Source organism: Hyperolius riggenbachi, chromosome 2 (genome assembly GCF_040937935.1).
Source record: "Hyperolius riggenbachi isolate aHypRig1 chromosome 2, aHypRig1.pri, whole genome shotgun sequence".
Lineage (NCBI taxonomy): Eukaryota > Metazoa > Chordata > Amphibia > Anura > Hyperoliidae > Hyperolius > Hyperolius riggenbachi.
This window is the reverse complement of record NC_090647.1, coordinates 339,392,777-339,416,700: the sequence shown is the minus strand read 5'-3', so window position 1 is coordinate 339,416,700 and position 23,924 is coordinate 339,392,777. Positions and strand designations below refer to the sequence as shown.

Sequence of the window (23,924 nt, the reverse complement as noted above, 5' to 3'; positions counted from 1 at the left end):
CGGTTGTTCTCCTGCCGCCGTCCCCTCCTCCTCCTCCTCCCCCAAAGAAACACCTTGCTCATCATCCTCTGAGTCTGACTCGTCTTCTGCACACGACTTCTCTTCTTCCTCCTCCTCCCCCCTCTGTGCTGCCGCAGGTGTTGAGGAAACAGCTGGGTCTGATGAAAATTGGTCCCATGCCTGTTCCTGCCGTAACGGTTCCTGGTCACGCTCATTCGCAGCTTCATCCGCCACTCTACGCACAGCACGCTCCAAGAAGTAAGCGTAGGGAATTAAGTCGCTGATGGTGCCCTCACTGCGGCTCACCAGGTTGGTCACCTCCTCAAACGGCCGCATGAGCCTGTATGCATTTTTCATCAGTGTCCAGTTGTCGGGCCAGAACATCCCCATCTTCCCAGACTGTTTCATTCTACTGTAGTTGTAGAGGTACTGGGTGACGGCTTTCTTCTGTTCTAGCAGGCGGGAGAACATGAGCAGGGTCGAATTCCAGCGAGTCGGGCTATCGCAAATCAGGCGTCTCACCGGCATGTTGTTTTTCCGCTGAATTTCCACAAAGCGTGCGATGGCTGTGTAAGACCGCCTCAAATGCCCACAGAACTTCCTGGCCTGCTTCAGGACATCCGCTAAGCCAGGGTACTTTGCCACAAATCTTTGAACAACTAGATTCATGACATGTGCCATGCAGGGTATGTGTGTCAGCTTCCCCATATGCAAAGCGGCAAGCAGATTGCTGCCGTTGTCGCACACCACGTTGCCTATCTCCAGGTGGTGCGGGGTCAGCCACTCATCCACCTGTTTCTTAAGAGAAGCCCGGAGAGCTGCTCCAGTGTGACTCTCCGCTTTGAGACAAGACATGTCTAAGATGGCGTGACACCGTCATACCTGGCATGCAGCATAGGCCCTGCGGAGCTGGGGCTGTGTAGCTGGAGAGGAGAACTGCCACTCAGCCAAGGAGGAGGAGGACAGCGAAGAGCATGTAGCAGGAGGAGAGGAGGTGGCAGGAGGCCTGCCTGCAAGCCGTGAAGATGTCACAATTTGGGACGCTGCGCCCTGCTTGCCATCGTTCACCACCAGGTTGACCCAATGGGCTGTGTACGTAATGTAGCGGCCCTGCCCGTGCTTGGCAGACCAGGCATCCGTGGTCAGGTGGACCCTTGACCCAACGCTTTTCGCAAGAGATGACACCACTTGCCTCTCAACTTCACGGTGCAGTTGGGGTATGGCCTTTCTCGAAAAATAAGTGCGGCCTGGCATCTTCCACTGCGGTGTTCCGATGGCCACAAATTTACGGAAGGCCTCAGAGTCCACCAGCCGGTATGGTAACAGCTGGCGAGCTAACAGTTCCGCCACGCCAGCTGTCAGACGCCGGGCAAGGGGGTGACTGGCCGAAATTGGCTTCTTCCGCTCAAACATTTCCTTCACGGACACCTGACTGCTGCTGTGGGCAGAAGAGCAGGAAGCGCTCAAGGGCAGAGGCGGAGTGGAGGAGGGTGCCTGTGAAGGTGGAAGGGAGAAAGCGGCAGAAGCAGATGATGCACCTGAAGGAGGAAGAGGAGAAGGAGGGTGACTTTTCTTTTGTGTGCTGCTGCTGCTTTTGCTCAGGTGGCCATCCCATTGCTGTTTGTGCCTTTTCTCCAGGTGCCTTCGTAAGGCACTTGTCCCTACGTGAGTGTTGGCCTTTCCACGGCTCAATGTTTGTTGGCAGAGCGAACAGATGGCTTTGCTCCGATCTGAGGCACACACAGTAAAAAATTTCCACACCGCTGAGCCACCCTGGGATGTGGGCACTATGGGGACCTCAGCAGCTGATGCTGAAGGGCAAGTTGGCTGGCTGTACATAGGTGGCGATACATGGTGCCGGACACTGCCACCAGCTGTTTCTGACAAAGAGCTGCCCCAGCTTCTTTCAGCAACTTCTCTCCTCCTACTACTCTCTGACTCCCCCTCTGAACTGTCCCCCTCTTCATCTCCTCTATTGGGAACATACAGAGGATCCCTATCATCGTCATCATCGTAATCATCCTGCCCAGCTTCACTTGCCTCAGAAAAATCCAAACATGCACCATCAGTAGGTCTTTCATCCTCCTTACACGTTACATCCATAGTGTTGCCGCGTAACTCAGACATATGAGCTGGTGAAAATTCATCTGGCTGTAACAACAATGGCTGTGCATCAGTGATTTCAACACTAAATAATTCTTGCGAAGTGTCAAATGCAGCGGAAGTGGTGCTAGTAGTAGCGCTGGTGGCTGAGCAAGATGAGGTGTTCTGTGTCGCTAAATACTCAACCACGTCCTGACAATCTTGGGGGGTGATGGGACGTGCCTTCTTCCGAGCACTGTACTGTGGGCCAGGTCCACGCGAAATTACATTTACACGACCTTGCGCAGACCTGCCGGGTGGCCTTCCTCTGGCTCTGGCACTACCTCTTCCCCTACCTGTTTTGTCCATATCGGGTATGCACGGAGTGGTATATCACACTGCGTGCACTCACGTAGGTAGGTGGGTTCACTTAACTGCACAGGTATGCGCATTGATGCGGTGGGTTCACTGAACAGAACAGGTATACAGTGGCCTGTTCACTGAACACAACAGGTATGCAGTGGCGGGTTCACTGAACAGGTATACAGTGGCGGGTTCACTGAACAGAACAGGTATACAGTGGCGGGTTCACTGAACACAACAGGTATGCAGTGGCGGGTTCACTGAACACAACAGGTATACAGTGGCGGGTTCACTGAACACAACAGGTATGCAGTGGCGGGTTCACTGAACAGGTATACAGTGGCGGGTTCACTGAACAGAACAGGTATACAGTGGCGAGTCCACTGAACAGAACAGGTATGCAGTGGCAGGTTCACTGAACACAACAGGTATGCAGTGGCGGGTTCACTGAACAGGTATACAGTGGCGGGTCCACTGAACAGAACAGGTATGCAGTGGCGGGTTCACTGAACACAACAGGTATGCAGTTGCGGGTTCACTGAACAGGTATACAGTGGCGGGTTCACTGAACAGAACAGGTATACAGTGGCGGGTCCACTGAACAGAACAGGTATGCAGTGGCGGGTTCACAGAACAGGTATGCAGTGGCAGGTTCACTGAACACAACAGGTATGCAGTGGCGGGTTCACTGAACAGGTATACAGTGGAGGGTCCACTGAACAGAACAGGTATGCAGTGGCAGGTTCACTGAACACAACAGGTATGCAGTGGCGGGTTCACTGAACAGGTATACAGTGGCGGGTCCACTGAACAGAACAGGTATGCAGTGGCGGGTTCACTGAACACAACAGGTATGCAGTGGTGGGTTCACTGAACAGGTATGCAATGGTGGGTTAACAGAACAGGTATGCAGTGGTGGGTTCACAGAACAGGTATGCAGTGGCAGGTTCACTGAACAGGTATGCAGTGGTGGGTTCACTGAACAGGTATGCAGTGGTGGGTTCACTGAACAGGTATGCAGTGGTGGGTTCACAGTACAGGTATGCAGTGGTGGGTTCACAGAACAGGTATGCAGTGGCGGGTTCACAGAACAGGTATGCAGTGGCAGGTTCACTGAACACAACAGGTATGCAGTGGCGGGTTCACTGAACAGGTATACAGTGGCGGGTCCACTGAACAGAACAGGTATGCAGTGGCGGGTTCACTGAACACAACAGGTATGCAGTGGTGGGTTCACTGAACAGGTATGCAGTGGTGGGTTCACAGAACAGATATGCAGTGGTGGGTTCACAGAACAGGTATGCAGTGGCAGGTTCACTGAACAGGTATGCAGTGGTGGGTTCACTGAACAGGTATGCAGTGGTGGGTTCACTGAACAGGTATGCAGTGGTGGGTTCACAGTACAGGTATGCAGTGGTGGGTTCACAGAACAGGTATGCAGTGGCAGGTTCACTGAACAGGTATGCAGTGGGCTCACTGAACAGAACAGGTATGGTGGGCTCACTGAACAGAACAGGTATGCAGCCAGGAACAAGCTAAGCCTAACTAATCTTTCCCTATGAGAGACAGTCTGCAGCAGCTCGCCCTACTCTCACTAATGCAGGCACACGAGTGACCATAATGGCCGCCGCTGCCTGCCTTATATAAGGGGGGTTAGGCTCCAGGGGCTAGTGTAGCCTAATTGGAGTAGTAGCCTAACTGAGTAGTCAGGGTCGGACTGGGCCACAGTAGTACAGTTTTTTCCCTCGGTGGGCCCTGCCTCCAGGTCTCTGGTGGGCCCCCCCCTCCTTGTCTGACAGAGCTCCAATTGCTGCCTGCAGCGCAAAAATTCTCTTCTCAGTGCTGTAATCACTCATGCTGAGAGCAGTGGCGTAGCTAAGGAGCTGTAGGCCTCGATGCAAATTTTACAATGGGGCCCACCAAGCACTCTATACATAACAATTGATACAACGCACCAAAACCTGCCAATGGCAACTACAGTGTCAGAGGTGCAAGAAGGGGATGGGTAATAGCTTGTTAATGATTACCACTGTCCAAAGTATCTATAGAAGAGATTATTATGAGCAAAGGACCAATAGAGAGGTAATATTGTAGTTGAGGGAGGGCCCTTCGGGGCCCCTTTGGCCCAAGGGCCCTGATGCGGTCGCAACCTCTGCGGTCGCAACCTCTGCAAACTAGGACATTACTTTATATTAAAGGAGGGGACTCTATGCAAAGTTTTGCTGGGCAGCAGTGTCTCTGAATTACAATGCTGCTAAGATCATGTACATTTGGCCCTGTCCATAATACATCATGACCACGCCCACCTTCTGGGGCATGGCCACGCCCCTTTTTTACCGCAATCATGGGATGTGTGGGCCCCAGGTTGAAATTTCTTTGGTGGGCCCCCAGTGTCCCAGTCCGACCCTGTGAGTAGTGGACCAATGAGAAACCTCCCTGGTGCAAGGTGGATTCCCATTGGTCTTTTTCAATCCAATGGGAGCCTAATTCTTCTGCCAGGGCTCCGATCTATATACCGGCGCTTGTTCCCCAAACTGAATGGCAGTGCCAGCAGTGGCAGAGGACCCAAATGGCTGCGCAGGCAGAGACAGATCGCGGCAATGGCGGACCGGATTTACAATGCTGAGTAGTGTGTATATGTTAATGGACACTGAGACGGGGCACTGTATATCCACACAGGATATGCTGTTAATGCACCGTTGTGCATCTGTTTTAGGCCTGGTGCACACCAGAGGAGTTTTTCTGAGCGGTTTGAGTTTTTAAATCTGCTGCTAATGTTATCCTACGTGTCTGTGCACACTGGAGCAATGAGGTTTTGTAAAACAATCCATAGCATTACATTGGGAAGAGCTTTTGAAACCTCTAAAAGCTCTTCCCAATGTAATGCTATGTTTTTTTTTTACAAAACCTCATTGCTCCAGTGTGCACAGACACGTAGGATAACATTAGCAGCAGATTTAAAAACTCAAAACGCTCAGAAAAACTCCTCTGGTGTGCCCCAGGCCATAGTGTGGACCTAGTCTAAATCAATTTACCTACGTTTACAAATACTTTTTAACTATAATTTTTATGTTACAGTATACTGCACTGAGCTTTGCTGAACTGAAGTAATTAAACACTATTTTTTTTTATCACTTGATGTTCAATGAATAGGCTTTAACTAAACAAAGGCTGACCAGCCACAAGAAAAGGTCTTCCAAACATCACTTCCTGGGTGGGTTTCCCCCTGGATTTTGGTTACCTGTGGTGTGTGGTGCTGAAAAATCTATGTGACTGGTATGGCTGAAAGGGTGACCATCACAACACCATAGTAGAAGCAGATCCCTGCAAAGTTTTTCAATTAATTTGAAGAAACTTCAAGGAGCCTAATTGCCTGGAGAAGGCAGTTATTTTTCACATAATTAGTTACCGGAGATAATCTGTGTATAGTAAAGGCGTTTGAAGTTGTAGTAGAAACACATGTGCATATGGAAGGTCCAACCTCTGTTGAGTCATCGTCGTGTCATAGCCCAAACCATGAAGCCCAAACACTTCCAGCAGCTCCATGAAAAGTATGTGAAGGTTCTCATTTATGTGGGTCATGGTATAGCCAAAGCAAAAATTAGGTAGCTCAACTAGGCACATTTTTATGTTCCCGATCTTGTTTTGTTGCTATCACAAGAAACACTGCAATAGTATTTTTAAATTCGCATTAAGAGGGGGCGAATAGTTTCTTATACATTTAAAAAGTGTGGGAAAATTGGCCGGATCTGAAGTGGGTTGTTTACAATGCACCTTCATATCAGTACCAGGCCATTTACTCTTTGAGCAATCTTTAACCACTTTCCCCTTTACTACAGTATATCTACGTCAGCTGTGGCTTCCCCCAAGCCACAGCCACGTAGATAAGCGTTCCTACTTTAAACTGCTGCTGGGAGTGATCAGGCACGCCCCCGTGCACGCCCCCCTGCATTTACTATTCATCACTAATTGGTCCAAGGGAAAAAGCGTTCCCTGATCCAATTAGACCACTCCCGAGAAATGAATGAACACTGCTGTAGCGAATAGCAGTGTTCATTCATTAGGATGTAAACAATGCCTTGTGCACAGGCTGTGCACGATCTAAAGTATTCCCCCACTTCCCTATGTATCTAGAATGAATGGTTGTTGGGAGCTGAAGCTCCCAAAACCATTCAGAGTGCCCCCCTTCATGATTGATCACCGCTGCAGCCAGAAGCAGTGATCAATCATAGTAAACATAGACTGCTGCGCTGCTGCGAGTGATCGGGCGCGCCCCCGCGCGTGCCCGTGCGTGCGCACGCTGCCGCTGGTGTGGGGACATTGTTCCCTGTATTCAAAGTTGCCCCCCTTGGTGATCGATCACTGCTACAGCCAAAAGCAGTGATCGATCAAAAGTAAACATTGCCTGGCTTGAGTAGGCGTGCACAGGCGCGCTCAGGCGCGTGCACGCGCGCTCCCGTGCACGCGCACGTGCGCTCCCATGCTCGCCTGTCACTCTGGAGTGTCCCCATGTAATAAAGTTTGATCGATCACTGCTGCAGTGATCGATCATGCCCCTGTACCTGCTGTTCTGCCCCATCCTGGCTCCTGTGTTGTGCCATAGTGTGCACAAGTGCTTCTCCTCCAGGCCTCCCCTTGAATTGGTTACTGGGAGAATTTCTTCCCAGAACCAATCAAATCATAATAAATATGAATGATCACTGTTGTGACCAATTACAGTGAGAATTCTGTGTGATGCAGCCCCACCTACTGTCCCAACTATGAATTGCCAATCAGATTGCCTCTTATAAGATTGATTGCTGCTGCAGCCAATGGCAGTAATCATTCTTATAAAAGTAACAAAAATATTTACAAAGTATCTTCAAGTGCTCAGTTACCTCAGAAGCCTGTCATTCTGTCTTCTGAGGTGACTGAGGTGACAGGAGAGCTGCTGCAGTGTATTTGCAGAGATTTAGGTATTCTTTTCATAAATACCAGCTTCCATACCCTATACCAATTAACCCCATAACTCCCAGTCAGTCATCTTTTCCTCCACATTTTTTTAAATTGACGTTCCCCCCCCCCCTCTCCAAAAAAAACCAAACAAACAAAAAAAACAAAACCTTTTTGTACTTTCCTGCCTACCACTAAAAATGGCGAAGAGGCACTATACAGTAGAGGAGGCACTGGCCATTCTCCAAACCAGCAGTACTAGTGAAGAGGAAAGTGGAGAGGAATCGGGCACTGACTGGCTCCCTGACAATGAGTCGCTAACAGGCAGTGACTCCAGTTCTGAATACGCAGGGCCACCGGCTAAGAAAGTTGTGAGAGGGGTGCAGTCTGCGATCGCTGTTCCTGCCATCAGCAGCGACTCTGGGGATCAAATCTAATAGAAAGGAGGACAGCAGGCAGTTTGGCTGGAACCAGTGGCGATAATGAAGATGGTCCAGGGGCAGTAAGGCAGACCACACAGTCAAGGGTACCTGAGGGAGATGATGTGCCACGTGACAATACTCACCTACTCTGGTTTCCAGCAAACATGGAAGAACCCAGTATTCCCCCATTCACTGCAGCAAGTGGGATATTAGTGGACACCTCAGATATGACGCCACTAGACTATTTTCAACTGTTTTTAACAGAATCCTTTTTGCAAGATATTGTTGACCAGACTAATATTTATGCAGAACAATTTTCAGCTGCCAACCCCACTGCTTACTACACATTTAAATGGAAACCAACAACAGTACCCGAGCTTAAAGTTTTCCTCGGACTCACTTTCAATATGGGCCTAACGCACAAACCACAACTACGGCTGTACTGGTGTAAAGACTCGATTCACTCTATGCCCATCTATCAGGCAACAATGACCCGAGGTCGTTATGAAGAGCTGATGAGGTTTCTGCATTTCAATAATAATGCAAACGCCGTTAAGCGCAGTGACCCATCCTTTGATCGTCTTTTCAAACTAAGACCTCTTCTGAACCACCTCAACCAAAAATTTCCTGAAGTTTATATGCCCGGCCGAGAAATTGTAGTGGATGAGTCCCTTGTGCCCTTTCACGGCAGGCTCGCCATGAAGCAGTATATTCCCAGTAAGCGGGCCAGGTACAGGGTTAAACTGTATAAATTATGTGAAAGTGGCACTGGATACACTTATTCCTTTCGGGTATATGAGGGAAAAGATAGCTCGTTGGAGCCTGGTGGGTGCCCGCCAGACATGGGTACTAGCGGAAAAATAGTTGTGGACCTGGTTAATCCCCTTTTACATAAAGGGTACCACCCGTATGTGGACAATTTTTACAGTGGTGTTCCACTTTTTAAGTTTCTTTATACAGCACAGACTATGGCCTGTGGCACTGTGAGGCTAAATCGAAAAGGTCTGCCATCACAGGTCCTAAACAAAAAATTAGAAAGGGGGGAATCCTGCAGTCTCCGAAGCAATGAGCTTCTCTCTTTAAAATACAAGGACAAAAGGGATGTCCTGATGCTATCGACCATCCACACGGAGGCTACCATGACATGTCAAAGTCGAAGACAGCAAATCCAAAAGCCAGTGGCCATCGCAGAATACAGTCAATACATGGGTGCTGTTGACTTTTCAGACCAAATGATGGCACCATATTTGATCCTAAGAAAGACCAGGGCCTGGTACAAAAAAGTAGGAATTTACCTCCTGCAAATGGCCATGTATAATTCCTATGTTATCTTCAAAAAATCAGGCCATGGGGACTCCTATCTTAAGTTCCAAGAACAAATAATAACTTCACTGATTTTCGAATCTGGATATAAAGCCCAAACCACAGACCAAGATTGTGAGGACGTTGCACGACTTCGTGACAAGCATTTTCCTGCGCCAATCCCCCCTACTCCATCCAAACCGTATCCTCAAAGAAGATGTAAAATTTGTAGCAAACATCACATGAGAAGAGATTCCAGATATCATTGTCCACAATGTGCATCCAAACCTGCCCTGTGCCTTAAAGACTGCTTTGAAGTGTACCACACACTCCATAAGTATTAGATTATTTAATTTTTCATCTTTCAAATGAACTGTGCAAACTTGATACTTTTGACAATCTGGCTCCTGACCCCTGGCCTGGCTGACAATGATTCTCTGGCTCCTGAACCCTGGCCTGGCTGACTAAAACTCTCCGGCTTTTGATTTGTGGACTGGCTGACGAAGATTCTCTGGCTTTTGACCCCTGGCCTGGCTGACGAAGATTCTCTGGCTTTTGACCCCTGGCCTGGCTGACGAAGATTCTCTGGCTTTTGACCCCTGGCCTGGCCGACGATGATTCTCTGGCTTTTGACCCCTGGCCTGGCTGATGAAGATTCTCTGACTTTTGACCCCTGGCCTGGCCGACGATGATTCTCTGGCTTTTGACCCCTGGTATGGCTGCTGAACACCCTCTGACCCCTGGCATGGCTGCCAAACATCAGCTGACCTCTGTAATGGCTGCTAACCAACCTCTAGCTTCGAAGATTCTACAGTTTCTACAATGGTGAGTACCACTGTGTTTGTGTTTTTGTTTAGAGACTTTGCTGTACTCGCATGTAGTATGAGAGCTTGCCTGTACAATCTGTTCATAGTATTCACAATCTGTTAGCCCTCACACTATATGGAATTGTTAAAATTAGCCAATCAAAATTCAATGCATGTACCAGTATGTACCTCAGTATGCTTTGCTGGAACACACTTTCAGTTATGATTGGCCAATCACTGACCAATTTTATTACTTTTATGTAGTATGAGGGTTTACCTACACAATCTGCTCGTAATATTCAATATTTGTTGACTCTCATACTACATGTAGGTGGTCAAATTGGTCAGCGATTGGCCAATTATAATTGAAAGTGTGTACTAAGCTGAAAAAAAAAAGAAAGTCACTTTGGTGAGAAAAATGGCCTTGAAAAAGCCATGGGTGCCAATTGTGGTTTACAGTCTGCTGTGTACAAAAAAAAGATCAGATTATGTATATGATATATAATTTTAACCGTAACAAGCAAGAGAATATAATTTGAGGTGCTTTAGAGTTGAGGCCTATGTCATGCGAATTATTTTTGGTGACAAATTGTAAAAAATTGTACAAAAATATTATTTTCAAAGTTATGGTGCAATTTTAGCAAAACCACGTAAGTCCAAATGTTACAAAATATATATATCTGAGTAGGCCGGGGTCTCTATTTTTCAAAATGGTGACATTTATGGCTTTTCTTGATTGCTCAGACGCTTCATGGGCTTTGCTAAGAAAGAATGACTGTATTACTTTTGGTTCAAAAAATAGCCTTGAAAAATCCATTGGTGCTACATGTGGTTAACAGTGTGCTGTGTGCCCAAAAAGCTATCTGATTATGTGTATAGGGTATCATTTTAACCGTGACAAGTGAGAGAATAGAATTTGTGGGGTTTGGGAGTTGAGGCGTCTGTCATATGATTTTTTGAGGGAGCCAAAATGAAAAAAACTGTAAAAAAAAAAACACATTTTCAAAGTTATGGTGCAATTTCAGCAAAACTATATCAGTCCAAATGTTACAATATATATATATCTGAGTAGGCCGGGGTCTCTAGTTTTCAGAATGGTGACATTTATGGCTTTTCTTGATTGCTCAGACGCTTCATGGGCTTTGCTAAGAAAGAATGACTGTATTACTTTTGGTTCAAAAAATAGCCTTGAAAAATCCATTGGTGCTACATGTGGTTAACAGTGTGCTGTGTGCCCAAAAATCTATCTGATTATGTGTATAGGGTATCATTTTAACCGTGACAAGTGAGAGAATAGAATTTGTGGGGTTTGGGAGTTGAGGCGTCTGTCATATGATTTTTTGAGGGAGCCAAAATGAAAAAAACTGTAAAAAAAAAAACACATTTTGAAAGTTATGGTGCAATTTCAGCAAAACCGTATCAGTCCAAATGTTACAATATATATATATCTGAGTAGGCCGGGGTCTCTAGTTTTCAGAATGGTGACATTTATGGCTTTTCTTGATTGCTCAGACGCTTCATGGGCTTTGCTAAGAAAGAATGACTGTATTACTTTTGGTTCAAAAAATAGCCTTGAAAAATCCATTGGAGCTTCATGTGGTTAACAGTGTGCTGTGTGCCCAAAAAGCTATCTGATTATGTGTATAGGGTATCATTTTAACCGTGACAAGTGAGAGAATAGAATTTGTGGGGTTTGGGAGTTGAGGCGTCTGTCATATGATTTTTTGGGGGAGCCAAAATGAAAAAAACTGTAAAAAAAACACATTTTCAAAGTTATGGTGCAATTTCAGCAAAACTGTATCAGTCCAAATGTTACAATATATATATATATCTGAGTAGGCCGGGGTCTCTAGTTTTCAGAATGGTGACATTTATGGCTTTTCTTGATTGCTCAGACGCTTCATGGGCTTTGCTAAGAAAGAATGACTGTATTACTTTTGGTTCAAAAAATAGCCTTGAAAAATCCATTGGTGCTACATGTGGTTAACAGTGTGCTGTGTGCCCAAAAAGCTATCTAAATATGTGTATAGGGTATCATTTTAAACATGACAAGCGAGAGAATAGAATTTGTGAGGTTTGTGAGTTTAGTCCTCTGTCATATTATTTTTTTTTTAGCAGCAAACTGAATGAAAGGTAATAAAAGTGTTATTTTCCTATACTCTGCACCAAAATGAAACACTTGTAAAAAAAACAACAACAAAAAGACAGAATTAAAAACAGAATACATAAAAAGTTACCTTAGAGACTCAGCTTGTTAAATATGTATGTCATGTGGGTGTGTTACTGTGATATTTGCAAATAAGAGCTTGTAATTACTGAAAGAGTACAATGAGAAAACCAAAAACACAAAATTAAAAAAATAAACCTTTATTTCCAAGTAAAATAATGTCAGCATACATTATACTAGGGACATAATTTAAATGTCGTGATAACCAGGAAACATAGGCAGATAAAATGTGTGGGTTTTATGCACAGTACCAGTGTTTATTTTAAAACTATAGGGGATGGAATTGGAGAAAAAGTGCGTTTTTTCATTTTTTTCCCTTGTTTTTCCCTTTAACCATTTACCGCCATCCTAACGTATTAAAACGTCATGCTTACCGCTATTAACAGCAACATGACGTTTTAATACGTCGCACATTCCCGCCGCTGCTACCGCCGTGTGTCCGCCGCTACCGCCGCCATTACCGTCGGGATCCCGTGCTGGGCGATTGGGGAAGAGGACTGAACAGTCCTCTACCCAATCGCAGTGCCTGGAGTGAATGGATGTGACCGCGAACAGCGGCTACGTCCATTCACATAAACAGGAAATGTAACAGTTTAATAAAGTGTAAAAAAAAAAAAAAAAAGTGAACACGTCCTATGAGTGTTCACTAGCGCCATCTTGTGGCCAAAAAGTATATTACACCTACAAAACACATACATTTTCAAGTATATACACATCATTAATAAAATTACACTTCCAACCCTCCCCCCCCAAAAAAAACACTTGTAAAAAAAAAAATCAGCTTAAAAAAAATAAATAAATAGTTGCCTTAGGGACTCAGCTTTTTTTATTCTATATTTTATGGGGGAAAATTAATTTTAATTTATTACATAGGGGCTTGTAATTATGGCCAGAACAAACAGAAAAATAACCACTTATATTTCAAAATAATATACTGTCGCCATACATTGTGGTAGGGATATAATCTAAACGGTTTAATTATCGGGACCACTGGGCAAATAAAACGTGTTTGTTTTATCCAGAGGAGAATGTTTAATTTTAAAACTATAAAGGCTGAACACTGAGAAATAATGATTTTTTTTCTTTTTTTTCTGTTTTTCTCATTAAAATGCATTTAGAATAAAAAAATTCTTAGCAAAATGTACTATCCACAGAAAGCCTAATTGGTGGCGAAAAAAACGAGGTATAGATCATTTTCTTGTGATAAGTAGTAATAAAGTTATTAGGGAATAAAAGGGAGGAGCGCTGACAACTGAAAATTGCTCTGGTCCGTTAGGATAAAAACCCTTGGGGGTGAACTGGTTAAAATGCATAGAAAATGAAGTAATTGCTGAAAACAAATCTAACCTCAAAAAAGCCTAATTGGTGGTGAAAAAAACAAGATATATATCATTTAGGTGTCATAAGCAGGGATAAAGTTATTGCTGATTGAATAGGGACATAGCTAAATCGTCAAAACTGCTCTGGTCAATAAGGGGAAAACAAGGTCTGGATGCGAAGTGGTTAAAGAACAAGCGACACCCATGCTAACCTAAAAATAAAAAACACTTATATAAGTAGATAAATACTACCTCTACTTACATAACAGATGTATTGTGCTATCCACGTAATGATTCCTGTGAATTTTACAAAGGAAAAGCAGAAAATCTTAGTCTAGGCAGTGGCCATCTTGCCAAGCTAATGCTGACATCATATCCTCCCTGACTCTTGTTTTCCCCCCTCCCTTCTCTTGCTCATTGTGTATTCATTAGCTGCCCTCCTCCCAGAGTCTTTTTTTTTTATTTACACATCTAATCACTGAGTCACCTCAGCCTTGCTTGTAAACACAAATGATCAGCTAGGCAGGGAAATAAATGGAAGAGGAGGAATATATTATAGATAAAAAGAACTCCTAGCATTCAAAAGAACTCCCAGCATTCAAAAGAACTCCCAGCATTCAAAAGAACTCCCAGCATTCAACTTTTTGGCACTGTTTGGCACTAGGGCCAGTGCTCCTATAGTATGTAATAACTCCAAACCATAACAGCAGAAAAAAGTTTTGAATGCAGGATTAGCATCTTTATTACTTAATACACTCAGACCAGTTGCTGTTGAAATTTGATTTTATGGTGAACAATACCGCTTTAACCACTTCAGCACCACAGGGTTTTTTGCTTAAAAACCAGAGCAATTTTCACATTTCAGCGCTCCTCCCATTCATTCACCAATAACTTTATTGCTACTCATCAGATGTAAATGATCTATATCTTGTTTTTTTTTGCCACAAATTATGCTTTGTGAGGGTGATATTTTCTTTTAGTAATTATGTTATTATCTGTGCATTTTAAAGGGAAAAATGAGAAAAAAAAGAAAAAATACACTATTTCTCCATTTCCATCCACTATAGTTTTCAAATAAACAATGTTACCATAGGTAAAACCCACACATTGTATTTGCTAATTTGTCCTGGTTATCTCAACATTTAAATAATGTTCCTAGTACAATGTATGGCGATAATATATTAGTTTCTGGTTTGTGTTTTATGTTTTCTCATTGTACTCTATCAGTAATTAAAAGCCCTTATCTTCATGATTAACAGTAATACACTCTCATGGCATACATATTTTAAAAGCTAAGTCCCTAGGGTAACTATGTATTCTCTTTTCAATGCTGTCACTTTTGTTTTGTTTTTACAAGTATTTATTTAGGGGCATAGAGTACATGAAAATAACAGTTTTCCGGTAAAAAAAATCACATGACTTAGCCCTCAATTGTCAAACAACACAAAATCTATTCTCTCACTTGTCATGGTTAAAATGATACCCTATATACATAATCAGATAGCTTATTGGGCATACAGCACACTGTTTACCACAAGTACGCCTATCTACTCCCCTGATGTGAGAATCTGCTCAGCTGCCTGTGCAAACAGGCAGCTTTTTGACCAGTGTTCAGGTCTGCATTCTACAGGTCTCTTTAAGAGAGACTTTTTGTCAGTATTGCAGCTTGCTGCTGGGGAATTTGCATACATTCGTTATGCAAATCCCCTACCTGCCTCCTGTGATGACTGGCAGTATAAAGGTTGGGATTACCCACAGTCCTTTGCTGGTCATTCCTTCAGGGTTTGTAGTAAACACTTCTAGAGAGTGTCAGCCATGCTACTTCTTGTTGAAGTTATCTTAGAGTAATTCCTGGAAAATTGCACTAGGCAGGTTTCCTTAGTGCAGTTAGGATTGCTTATCTGTTTGTTTGTTCTTTTGCTATTGTCCTGTCCCAGCGGTGGTCGACAGGAAATGGTTCTGATCTCTGTTCTTGGAGTATAGCTGGTGCAGCGGTTGCTACCAGCTATCTCTTCTGATCTGTCTCCTTGGATCGCGCTAGCCACTTTTCACTAGTGCTGTGGATCCTTCTGTTCCGCTACTCTGTACCTGGATCGCGTTAGTCACTTTCGCTAGTGCTGTGGATCCTTCTGTTCTGCTACTCTGTACCTGGATGCGCTAGTCACTTTCGCTAGTGCTGTGGATCCTTCTGTTCTGCTACTCTGTACCTGGATCGCGCTAGTCACTTTCGCTAGTGCTGTGGATCCTTCTGTTCTGCTACTCTGTCTGCCTGGATCGCACTCGCCTAGCGCTAGTGCTGTGGATCCTTCTGATCTGTCTTCCCGGATCGCACTAACCGCTAGCGGTAGCGGCTGTGGATCTTTCTGATCTGTGTTTCTGCTTGGATCACACTTGCTCTGATGGAAGAGCGGTGGATCCTTTCTGCCTAGTTCCTGTTTCACGTTTGTCTGTCTTGTCTGATACGAACGCTTGCTATAGGCTCGGTGAGGTAACCGTTAAGCAAGCGCTCGCGTTCTCTGTTTCGTGTTTGTCTGTCTTTGGTTAGTTAGGCGTGCTTGTCTCTGTTGTGCGTAACACGCGGAGACCGCGCACGAACGCGTGCACTGTTGCGAATGAGTGCGGTGTTCGCGTTCAGCTAGCGTTTGTTATTTTCCTTATCTTTTTCTTTGTATGATTTGCTGTGCCTTTGCTACCCTTGTGCTCTGTCCTGCTCAGTCTTGTGTCGCTATTGGCAATCGCCATTCTTGCGATTGCGTTTCCTACTTCGTTTCCGCCGTTGTGTGTTCGACGTCGCTGGGTGGCGACTAGTTTAGTGGGCACACATTGGTTCTGTCCCTTTGCTCTGTTCCCTGTGAGCTATCCAGCCCTGCCTGATCGTACCTTGTCCTGGATCTGTACAATTCCCATTTGGCATCTGTGGCTGTGCAGCGGCTGTGTTCGCCTGCACTCCACAGGGCCATCTGCCGGTGGGAATTGCCCTCTGCGGGTGCATAGCACCTAGCCTGGGTGTCCTCAATTATACGCTTGTGGAGGAAATCCTCCGCGTCAGCGCACGTCTGGTGCGCTGACCACGGAGACGATTCCACAATCGTTACACCTGAGCTTCAGATGAAGTTTTGTGGGGAGTAGATAAGCGTAGCAAGGGATTCAAAGTGGTTAATATAGTTAAAAGTGTTGGTGTGCATTGCCAGATTGCACAGGTGTGGTGAAGATGAGACTCTCAAAGTTTGTACCGTGCTCTCTTCTTCTGTATCCCTACTAATCTAATGTCATGGGCCTGATTTACTATAGCTACAATGAGATGGCAGTCATCAGTGATCCCTATAAAGAAAACGCATAACACAATATGCAATTACCCTTAATGTGATCAACAGGAATCTTGTAAAATTGGTAATGAACAATGAGACTACAAAGCAAAATTTCCAGAATGTGTGCCTCCATGAGACAAAACAACCACATATCACAGGTTAAGTGTTTGCCAGCCAATACTACCATCTGTCTGTCTTGTGTGACTTTCTGCAGTTATTTTAATTACTTGTTGCTGATTCTGGGAGTGATTCTATAGCAGGCATGTCCAAAGTCCAGCTCGGGGACCAAATGTGGCCCACCGAGCCATTTCTAGGGGCCCCCAAAACTCTCTACAGTTGTTAATTCCATGAGGCCCGGAGGTTGTAGCTGAGGTGTCGCATCTCGCATGCAGGGGCCAGCAGCAGTAACAGCCACTGATTGACAGCTGCCACTGTACTAACTGCACACTGTAAATTGGTTATTTCCCATGGAAATGTTTTATTTGACAAAATGTCACAGGCATGGTGATCAGAAAAAATTGTGTTTAAATTTGCTAGTTCTGCCCCCTAACACTCTCAAGAATGGCAATATGGCCCTTGGCCTAAAAAGTTTTAACACCCCTGTCCTATATGGTACTAGAACTGAGATTGGGCAAGTCCCATTATACTTCTCGTTTTGTTATTTTAAGAAAGACACTACTTAAAGACAATACTTAAAAATGGCATATTATTTACTTGCTGGTATTGAACAGATTGAATTGGTCTAAGGTTTGGGGTAATGCGTAGAGAAGGCTAAACATAAAGGCTAAACTTGGAATTTACATGGCCAATGTTAACTGGGAGAGTTGTTTCCCCTTTAACCCAGAAATTAAGGACATTTACCCTTTCGCCATACTGCTTAAAAGGTAAGTAAACTTCTTTTATATCTGCAAATATTTCTCTTGGTAGTTGTGTGTTTGTCATTCTGTGCCATGGCAATATGAATGGCTTGACAAAACATGATGCTTGGTCCTAAAATATATATATTCAAAATGAGGCATAATGATTTCAACATATATTTAAAGATTTTATTCTTGAAAAATCTATGAAAACAACTTTTGGCAGCTGTGTACCTTTAAAACACCATTTTGCATACCACAACTGGAAAATATTCATAAAAAAGACAAAGTAAAAGGCAGCATTTAATATTGCTAAAATGTCAGTATTTTTGGCGGCGCAAAGCTCAGAGCTGTCCTCAGCTTCATCTGTTATGCAGACACATGCACATCACATCCTCACACAGGAACAGGTCTCACTGGCATCTTCATGTAAACCACTCATGATTATTTGGCAGGTCACTTTGGCAAGTACATGAGCATATCGCCCAAAAGACATCAAGGCTAGGTTTCCTTCAAATAGTAATCAGCATCTTCAATTACATGTCCATATGTAAACCCTCTGATGACTTTAAAGGTACAGAGTCAAATCCATCCGATGTCCTCTGAAATAAAAATAACATTTTGTTAAAGTGAGCCTTTGTCCATATCTTGGGAAGACCCATTGGCAGACCTAAGAAAACATTATGCATGCTGCGATTTTATAAATGCTCCATGTCTGCTTCACTGTGATTTGTGCTTTGAAATAGCATTTTGAATATGTATATGTAGTGAGACTGGAGCTTGAGTTGTAAGCTTTGCCCACCCCTTCCTCATTTACTGAGCTTCTCCCATAGGCCAGGTGCTACCATTGCTAGTCCCATGGTATTGATGAAAAGATTAAAAGACATTGGTCTTCAAATAGCCTATTACAGCTCTTCTTAAATGTGACCATATATGATTGAACCAACCAAATTTGATTTTCTTGTTTTTTTAATGTTTTTATAAAAACAGTGAATTGTATAGAAAAGTAGAATTTACTTGTTTTAGATTCGAAAAATCTAGTGATTTTCTCGAATATTTCAGTAATTATCTATCAGCCGAGGTACAAAAATTCTGATTTATTTTTAGAGAAAAAAAAATAGTATATTGTAGATCAGTTTATCTACTGGTCTGATGCTTATCATCAAGAAAATTAGAGCCATATCATCTGCTCCCATGAACCATCTGCAAACAGATGGAGAAATAGTAGAAGATGTAACAGATTTCATCTTCTTGAGATAAAAAATCTCTGCAGATGGTGACTGGAGCCATGAGATTTAGACACGCTTGTTGCTTGGAAGGAAAGCTATGACAAATTTGGACAATATAGTAAAGGATAGAGATGTCACTTTACCAACAAAGATCAGGGTAGTTAGGGTTATGGTCTTCCCAGTAGTAACATATGGCTGTGAAAGTCAGACAATAAATAAGGTCATGCAAAGAAAAATGTATGCTTTTGATCTCATGGATGTGGAGAGAAAGCTACGGAGAGTCCCCTGGACTGCTAGAAGATCTAACCAGCCAATACTAAAAAAATAAAGTAAGGCCAGAGTGTTCACTAGAAGGGTTGATACTATAATTACAACTCAAAAACTTTAGTCACATAATAAGAAGACCGAATTATTAGAAGCAATCCTTGACCCTTGGAAAAATTGGAATAAGGTTAAAAGAAGATGACAGCTGAGGCTAAGATGAATATACAGTGTATGTGAAGCTATGAACATGCATATGCAACAGCTGAAAGAAACCGTGATTGACACTTACATCTAGCGTGCAAAACTACATATAGTCACAACTCACAAAGAGTTGGAATCGACTAACAAACAAATGAGGAGAAGATCAGTTTGATTTTTCATACAATGAAATACAATCAATCAAGAAAATTGAATTAAAAAATCTAAAAAAAAAAATTGTACAATGTATGGCCACCTTAAGAGCCTTCCTTCTCACACTCACGGAGGAAGTCAAATGTACCCATGTATGAGGCCTCTTGCACACTACATGCGATTCCGATTTTATATGATCTGATTTTTTATTCCGATTGAAAAAGTACTGCATGCTGCTACGTTTTTAAATCGGACTCAAAAATTGAATGGTATAAAAAAATCAAAATTACATGTAGTGTTCAAGGGGCCTGAATAAGATATTTACAATACTAGTTAGAAAATCCGTAGAACGTAAAAAAGAAAACAGACGACAGACAAGTTAATATTATCATTCAGTAATCTGTACAACGTTAGCAAATTTTTGATACAGAAAAACTTTAAATTTGTAATTTGCTGAGGTAACTGCTTAAACTGCATTCTAAACTTATAAACACAATAAATAATAATAATAGTTACCAGAAATAAAGGCTATGGTAATAATGGACTTCCTGTATAACAAGTAACAGTAATACACACACCTTACGTGATAGTGACATAAACTTGCGCAGTATGGAGTGGCGGTTATTGAATATGAGCTCATCTTCAGCATCTTCCCCCTCCATTATGGCACAACTGTCAGCTGCTGGTAGCTCACCCTCCTTAGATGGGGCATTCATCATCAGACGGGAATACTTGTACTCCAAGCTAGATAAACAAAAGAATAGAACAGTTTTACAGAACTCTGTAAGAGAAGATTGAAGTTTTCATAGACTAGAAATTAATGTATAATGTGATAAGTGATCTTATTCTGTTTCTAAACGTGCTTAATAACAGGGCATTCTCCCGAACAATTGACCGTACCTTCGATCAGATTGAGTGCTATTGATCGTTCTGTCGATTCAAATTTCAGAACGATTCTTTTAGTCTGATCAGATTGCTGATTATTTTCCCCTCCGTTGGTGGTCTCTGAACAATCATTTCCCATTAATTGCAACATTAAGATCGGATGGTCATTAATATAGGAAATTGGATTGTTAATGGGCACCTTTACTTCGCTTCTCTTCCCACCTCCCCCTCTCACTCTTTACCTCCCACAGACCCCCTCTCTCTTGCCTGTCTATCTTACTGTTCGTCTCTTACATTTGCCTATCGCTGTCATTCTGTTCATTGATCAACTGTTTAATAATGCCATTTTTATAAAAAGTCAATCTGTTTAATTACGATAGTGGTGGTGATCATTACTTTGGTTGCCATACCGTACATCACCTAAATTGGCAGTTATTATTTCTTGCCAAAGTACAGTGGCCATTAATTTGCAGATCACCATCTTTATCAATAGGCCCTGCCACTTCAATAGCAAGCAAGAGACTAAAGCCTAGTCCTCTCAAGCAGATACTGTATAAATGAATGATGGAGACAATGGATAAACAAAACAGTTGTCAACAAGAAAAGTTATTCAGGAAAAAGAAAGCTTACTGTCGATTCTTCTTCCAAAAGTAACAAGCAATTGTAGTGAGCACCAGGGCAATACAAATGCCACCCGTCACTCCCACCTTCAGCCAAAAATCCTCAGTCTTGCAAATACTGACTTGCATTGCTGGAAGATCCACGCCACCAACACAAAGACGTGGTGAATGCCACAATGCAGTTGCCCTCTGTAAGACAAATTAGTGATAGGTATTAGCTGCAGCATTTCTAGCATAGATTTGTTTCTTTTTCCAGACATTTTTTAATTTTTATCATTTAGGTGTATCTAAATACCAGCCTCCTGAAAATGTACCCAGTTCCTTATTCTTATTAACTACATGAGACTCCAAATGAAAGAATAATGTCTTTGTAAATGAGAAACTGATATAGTAACCTAGCTGGGTTGCAGGCCACTGTGCATGGGCTGTCCAGATCGCACACGCCTGTTGTGCAAGAGCAGTTACAGTGTTAGCGAACTGTGCATGCACAGAATGCTCCCAGCCTCAGGAGCCAGATCAGACGGTGCACGCAGCCAGGACCGCACATATGCAGAGACCAGCTACTGGGCCAGTCGGCGAATTTACCGGATCAGAGTGGAGGAGATCAGGAGAATAGCAATCGAGCAAATGGCCTACAGGGGGCTATACATCCTAGGGCCTGGAATCCACTAGCAGTATGTTACTAAGGCATTTCTAAGCACTTGTGATTTGAAAAGCTCTTGCTAATGTAATGCTATGTGTGTGAATGATCCCATTAAAGAGACACTGAAGCGAGAATAAATCTCGCTTCAGGGCTTATATTCAGCAGGGGCATGTGTGCCCCTGCTAAAACGCCGCTATCCCGCAGCTAAACGGGGGTCCCTTACACCCCAAATCCCCCCCTGCAAAATCTACGACCAACTTGGTCGTAGATTTTGCTGCTCTTGAAGCAGGGCTAACGGCTGCAGCCCTGCCTCTCAGCGCCATCTATCAGCGGCACATCGCCGCCTCTCCCCCGCCTCTTTCAGCGAAGGAAGACTGAGAGGGGCGGGGGAGAGGCGGAGATACGCGCTGACAGACACGCGTGAGGCAGGGCTGCAGCGGTTAGCCCTGCCTCAATGCGGGAGCGCTGCCCGGGACTCCACGAGGGGATTGGGGAGGTAAGGGACCCCCCTTTAGCCGCGGGATAGCAGCGTTTTAGCAGGGGCACACATGCCCCTGCTGAATATAAGCACTGAAGCGAGATTTATTCTAGCTTCAGTGTCTCTTTAAACATTATTATTGTTATTTTACAAAAATCAACCATAGCATTCCATTAGCAAGAGCTTTTCAAATCACTAGTACTTAGAAAAGGCTGCTAGTGGGTTTGAGCCCTTATGTCTTATTTGGCTCAGGTTCTCTTTAAAATAGCCACTTATTAAAATTGGTGGCGGGTGTTGATAGGCAGAATATAGGTAATGGTCTAATACCAATACTCTGCTATTGGCTTGGCCTGATGCCTAACCGTAACCCCCCTTCCATAATAAAGTAGCCTAGCTTTGGTGTTTGTATCTGAAGCTTGGCCTAGCGCTGATATCCAGAGCGCTTATTAAATAACCTAAACAGAGGTCTATTATAATTGCTGCATTCTGGCAATGACATAAGAAGCTTGGCTGCATTGTAGCTGCACCCTGTGCAACCTGGACACAGATTGGCTTTATATTTACCACCCAGATTACTGTTGCTAGTGGGTACCCAATTCAGTGCATTTCCCTGTATTGAATCTGCATTCGGAGAGGGAAGGGTGGATTCAATTGTTGTATTGGGGAACTGATACCTGCACTTGATTATATGGAGAACTTGATATCTAAGTCTGTTTATAGAAGGGGGAATGTGAGCATAATGGCTACAACTTCTATATCAGTGACCTAATACCAGCAGTTGTTATAAAAGGTACACCCATGTATGTGTGGGTTTCCTCATAGGACTCAGCATGAAACGTTGTTCAAACCTTGAAAATCTATATACAGTAAATTTTATAAGTCTTCAGAAGATATGTAAAGATAAGCTTTTGTCCTGCAATAATTCAATTATTAAAATGATGATCCTCCCCAAGTTATAGTTTACACTTTAGAGCCTCCCCATTAGTTCGCATCAAGGCTGGTTTAAAGGCTGTTCCAGGAAAAAAGTACTCCAAGCTAACTTTAAAAAGAAAAAAATGGGGTGGCATGAATGTACCTGATCTATTTAAATACTAGTGACCTTAGCACATTTAAAAATGGGCTAGGTCTGCGCACCCACCCAGTGCGCAACCGCCACGCGCGCACCCGCCGCACACCCGGCCGCCCGCTCACACACCCGCCTGGCTCCGCCCCTGTCGTCCTGCCTGTGTGAGCTACATAGAGACAACTGTCCCTGCTGTACGCATGGACAGTTGCCTATTATTATATAGGATTACCAAAGCATTAATTCATGTAGAATCTTAGAGTGGCGAAGAAACACTAAGCTCTGCCTCTAACACAAGCCACACCCATTCAAACCTAGGACTCTCTTGAAGACCATGGGGGGAGACTCACACTAAGCATGCAGGCGCACACACACGTGATGGGGGGGGAAAGACTCACACTAAGCATGCATGCGCACACACACACACGTGATGGGGAGGGGGAGTCACACACTAAGCACGCACACACACGTGATGAGTAGGGGGAGAGAGAGACACACACACACACACACACCGCTCCGTGAACCGGCAGGGAATGATCACACATGCGCGCACACGTTCCCTGGCAACCTGCAGCTCCAGGACTTGACCCCAATTGGCGATAGGCAGTCCTGGGGCTGCCACCACGGTCACGCCCATTGGCGTGATGCGGTCATTAGGTAGTTAATAGTAACAGATGATACTTGGACAACAGCAATTCAATCTATCTGGCTAGTACCAGGCCCTGGTCTACAACTATTACAATTGAAATTTTGAGAACTGTCACAGTGGGAAT

General features: G+C 43.8%; 2 protein-coding genes across 2 annotated transcripts in view; one reads left to right on the top strand and one right to left on the bottom strand.

Annotated features, from left to right (window-relative positions):
- The first annotated feature begins 7,963 nt into the window (after positions 1-7,963).
- On the top strand, positions 7,964-9,445 carry LOC137545040 (piggyBac transposable element-derived protein 4-like). Its single transcript, XM_068266144.1, has one exon. The coding sequence runs from the start codon at positions 7,964-7,966 to the stop codon at positions 9,443-9,445; it is 1,482 nt and encodes a 493-aa protein (XP_068122245.1).
- An 8,340-nt stretch (positions 9,446-17,785) lies between these two features.
- The window catches only part of ELAPOR1 (endosome-lysosome associated apoptosis and autophagy regulator 1), a 120,612-nt gene continuing 114,473 nt past the window's right edge, over positions 17,786-23,924 (bottom strand). Inside the window, exons 20-22 of the mRNA XM_068269442.1 lie at positions 20,978-21,156; positions 20,041-20,206; positions 17,786-18,220 (exon numbers count right to left, since the gene is read on the bottom strand). Coding sequence (XP_068125543.1) covers positions 18,155-18,220; positions 20,041-20,206; positions 20,978-21,156 — 411 coding nt within the window. The 3' untranslated portion in view covers positions 17,786-18,154. The remainder of the gene's footprint in view (positions 18,221-20,040; positions 20,207-20,977; positions 21,157-23,924) is intronic.

Bases quoted from the DNA above. Each gene is read 5' to 3' on its own strand.
- LOC137545040 (XM_068266144.1), top strand. From the start codon at position 7,964: ATGGAAGAACCCAGTATTCCCCCATTCACTGCAGCAAGTGGGATATTA.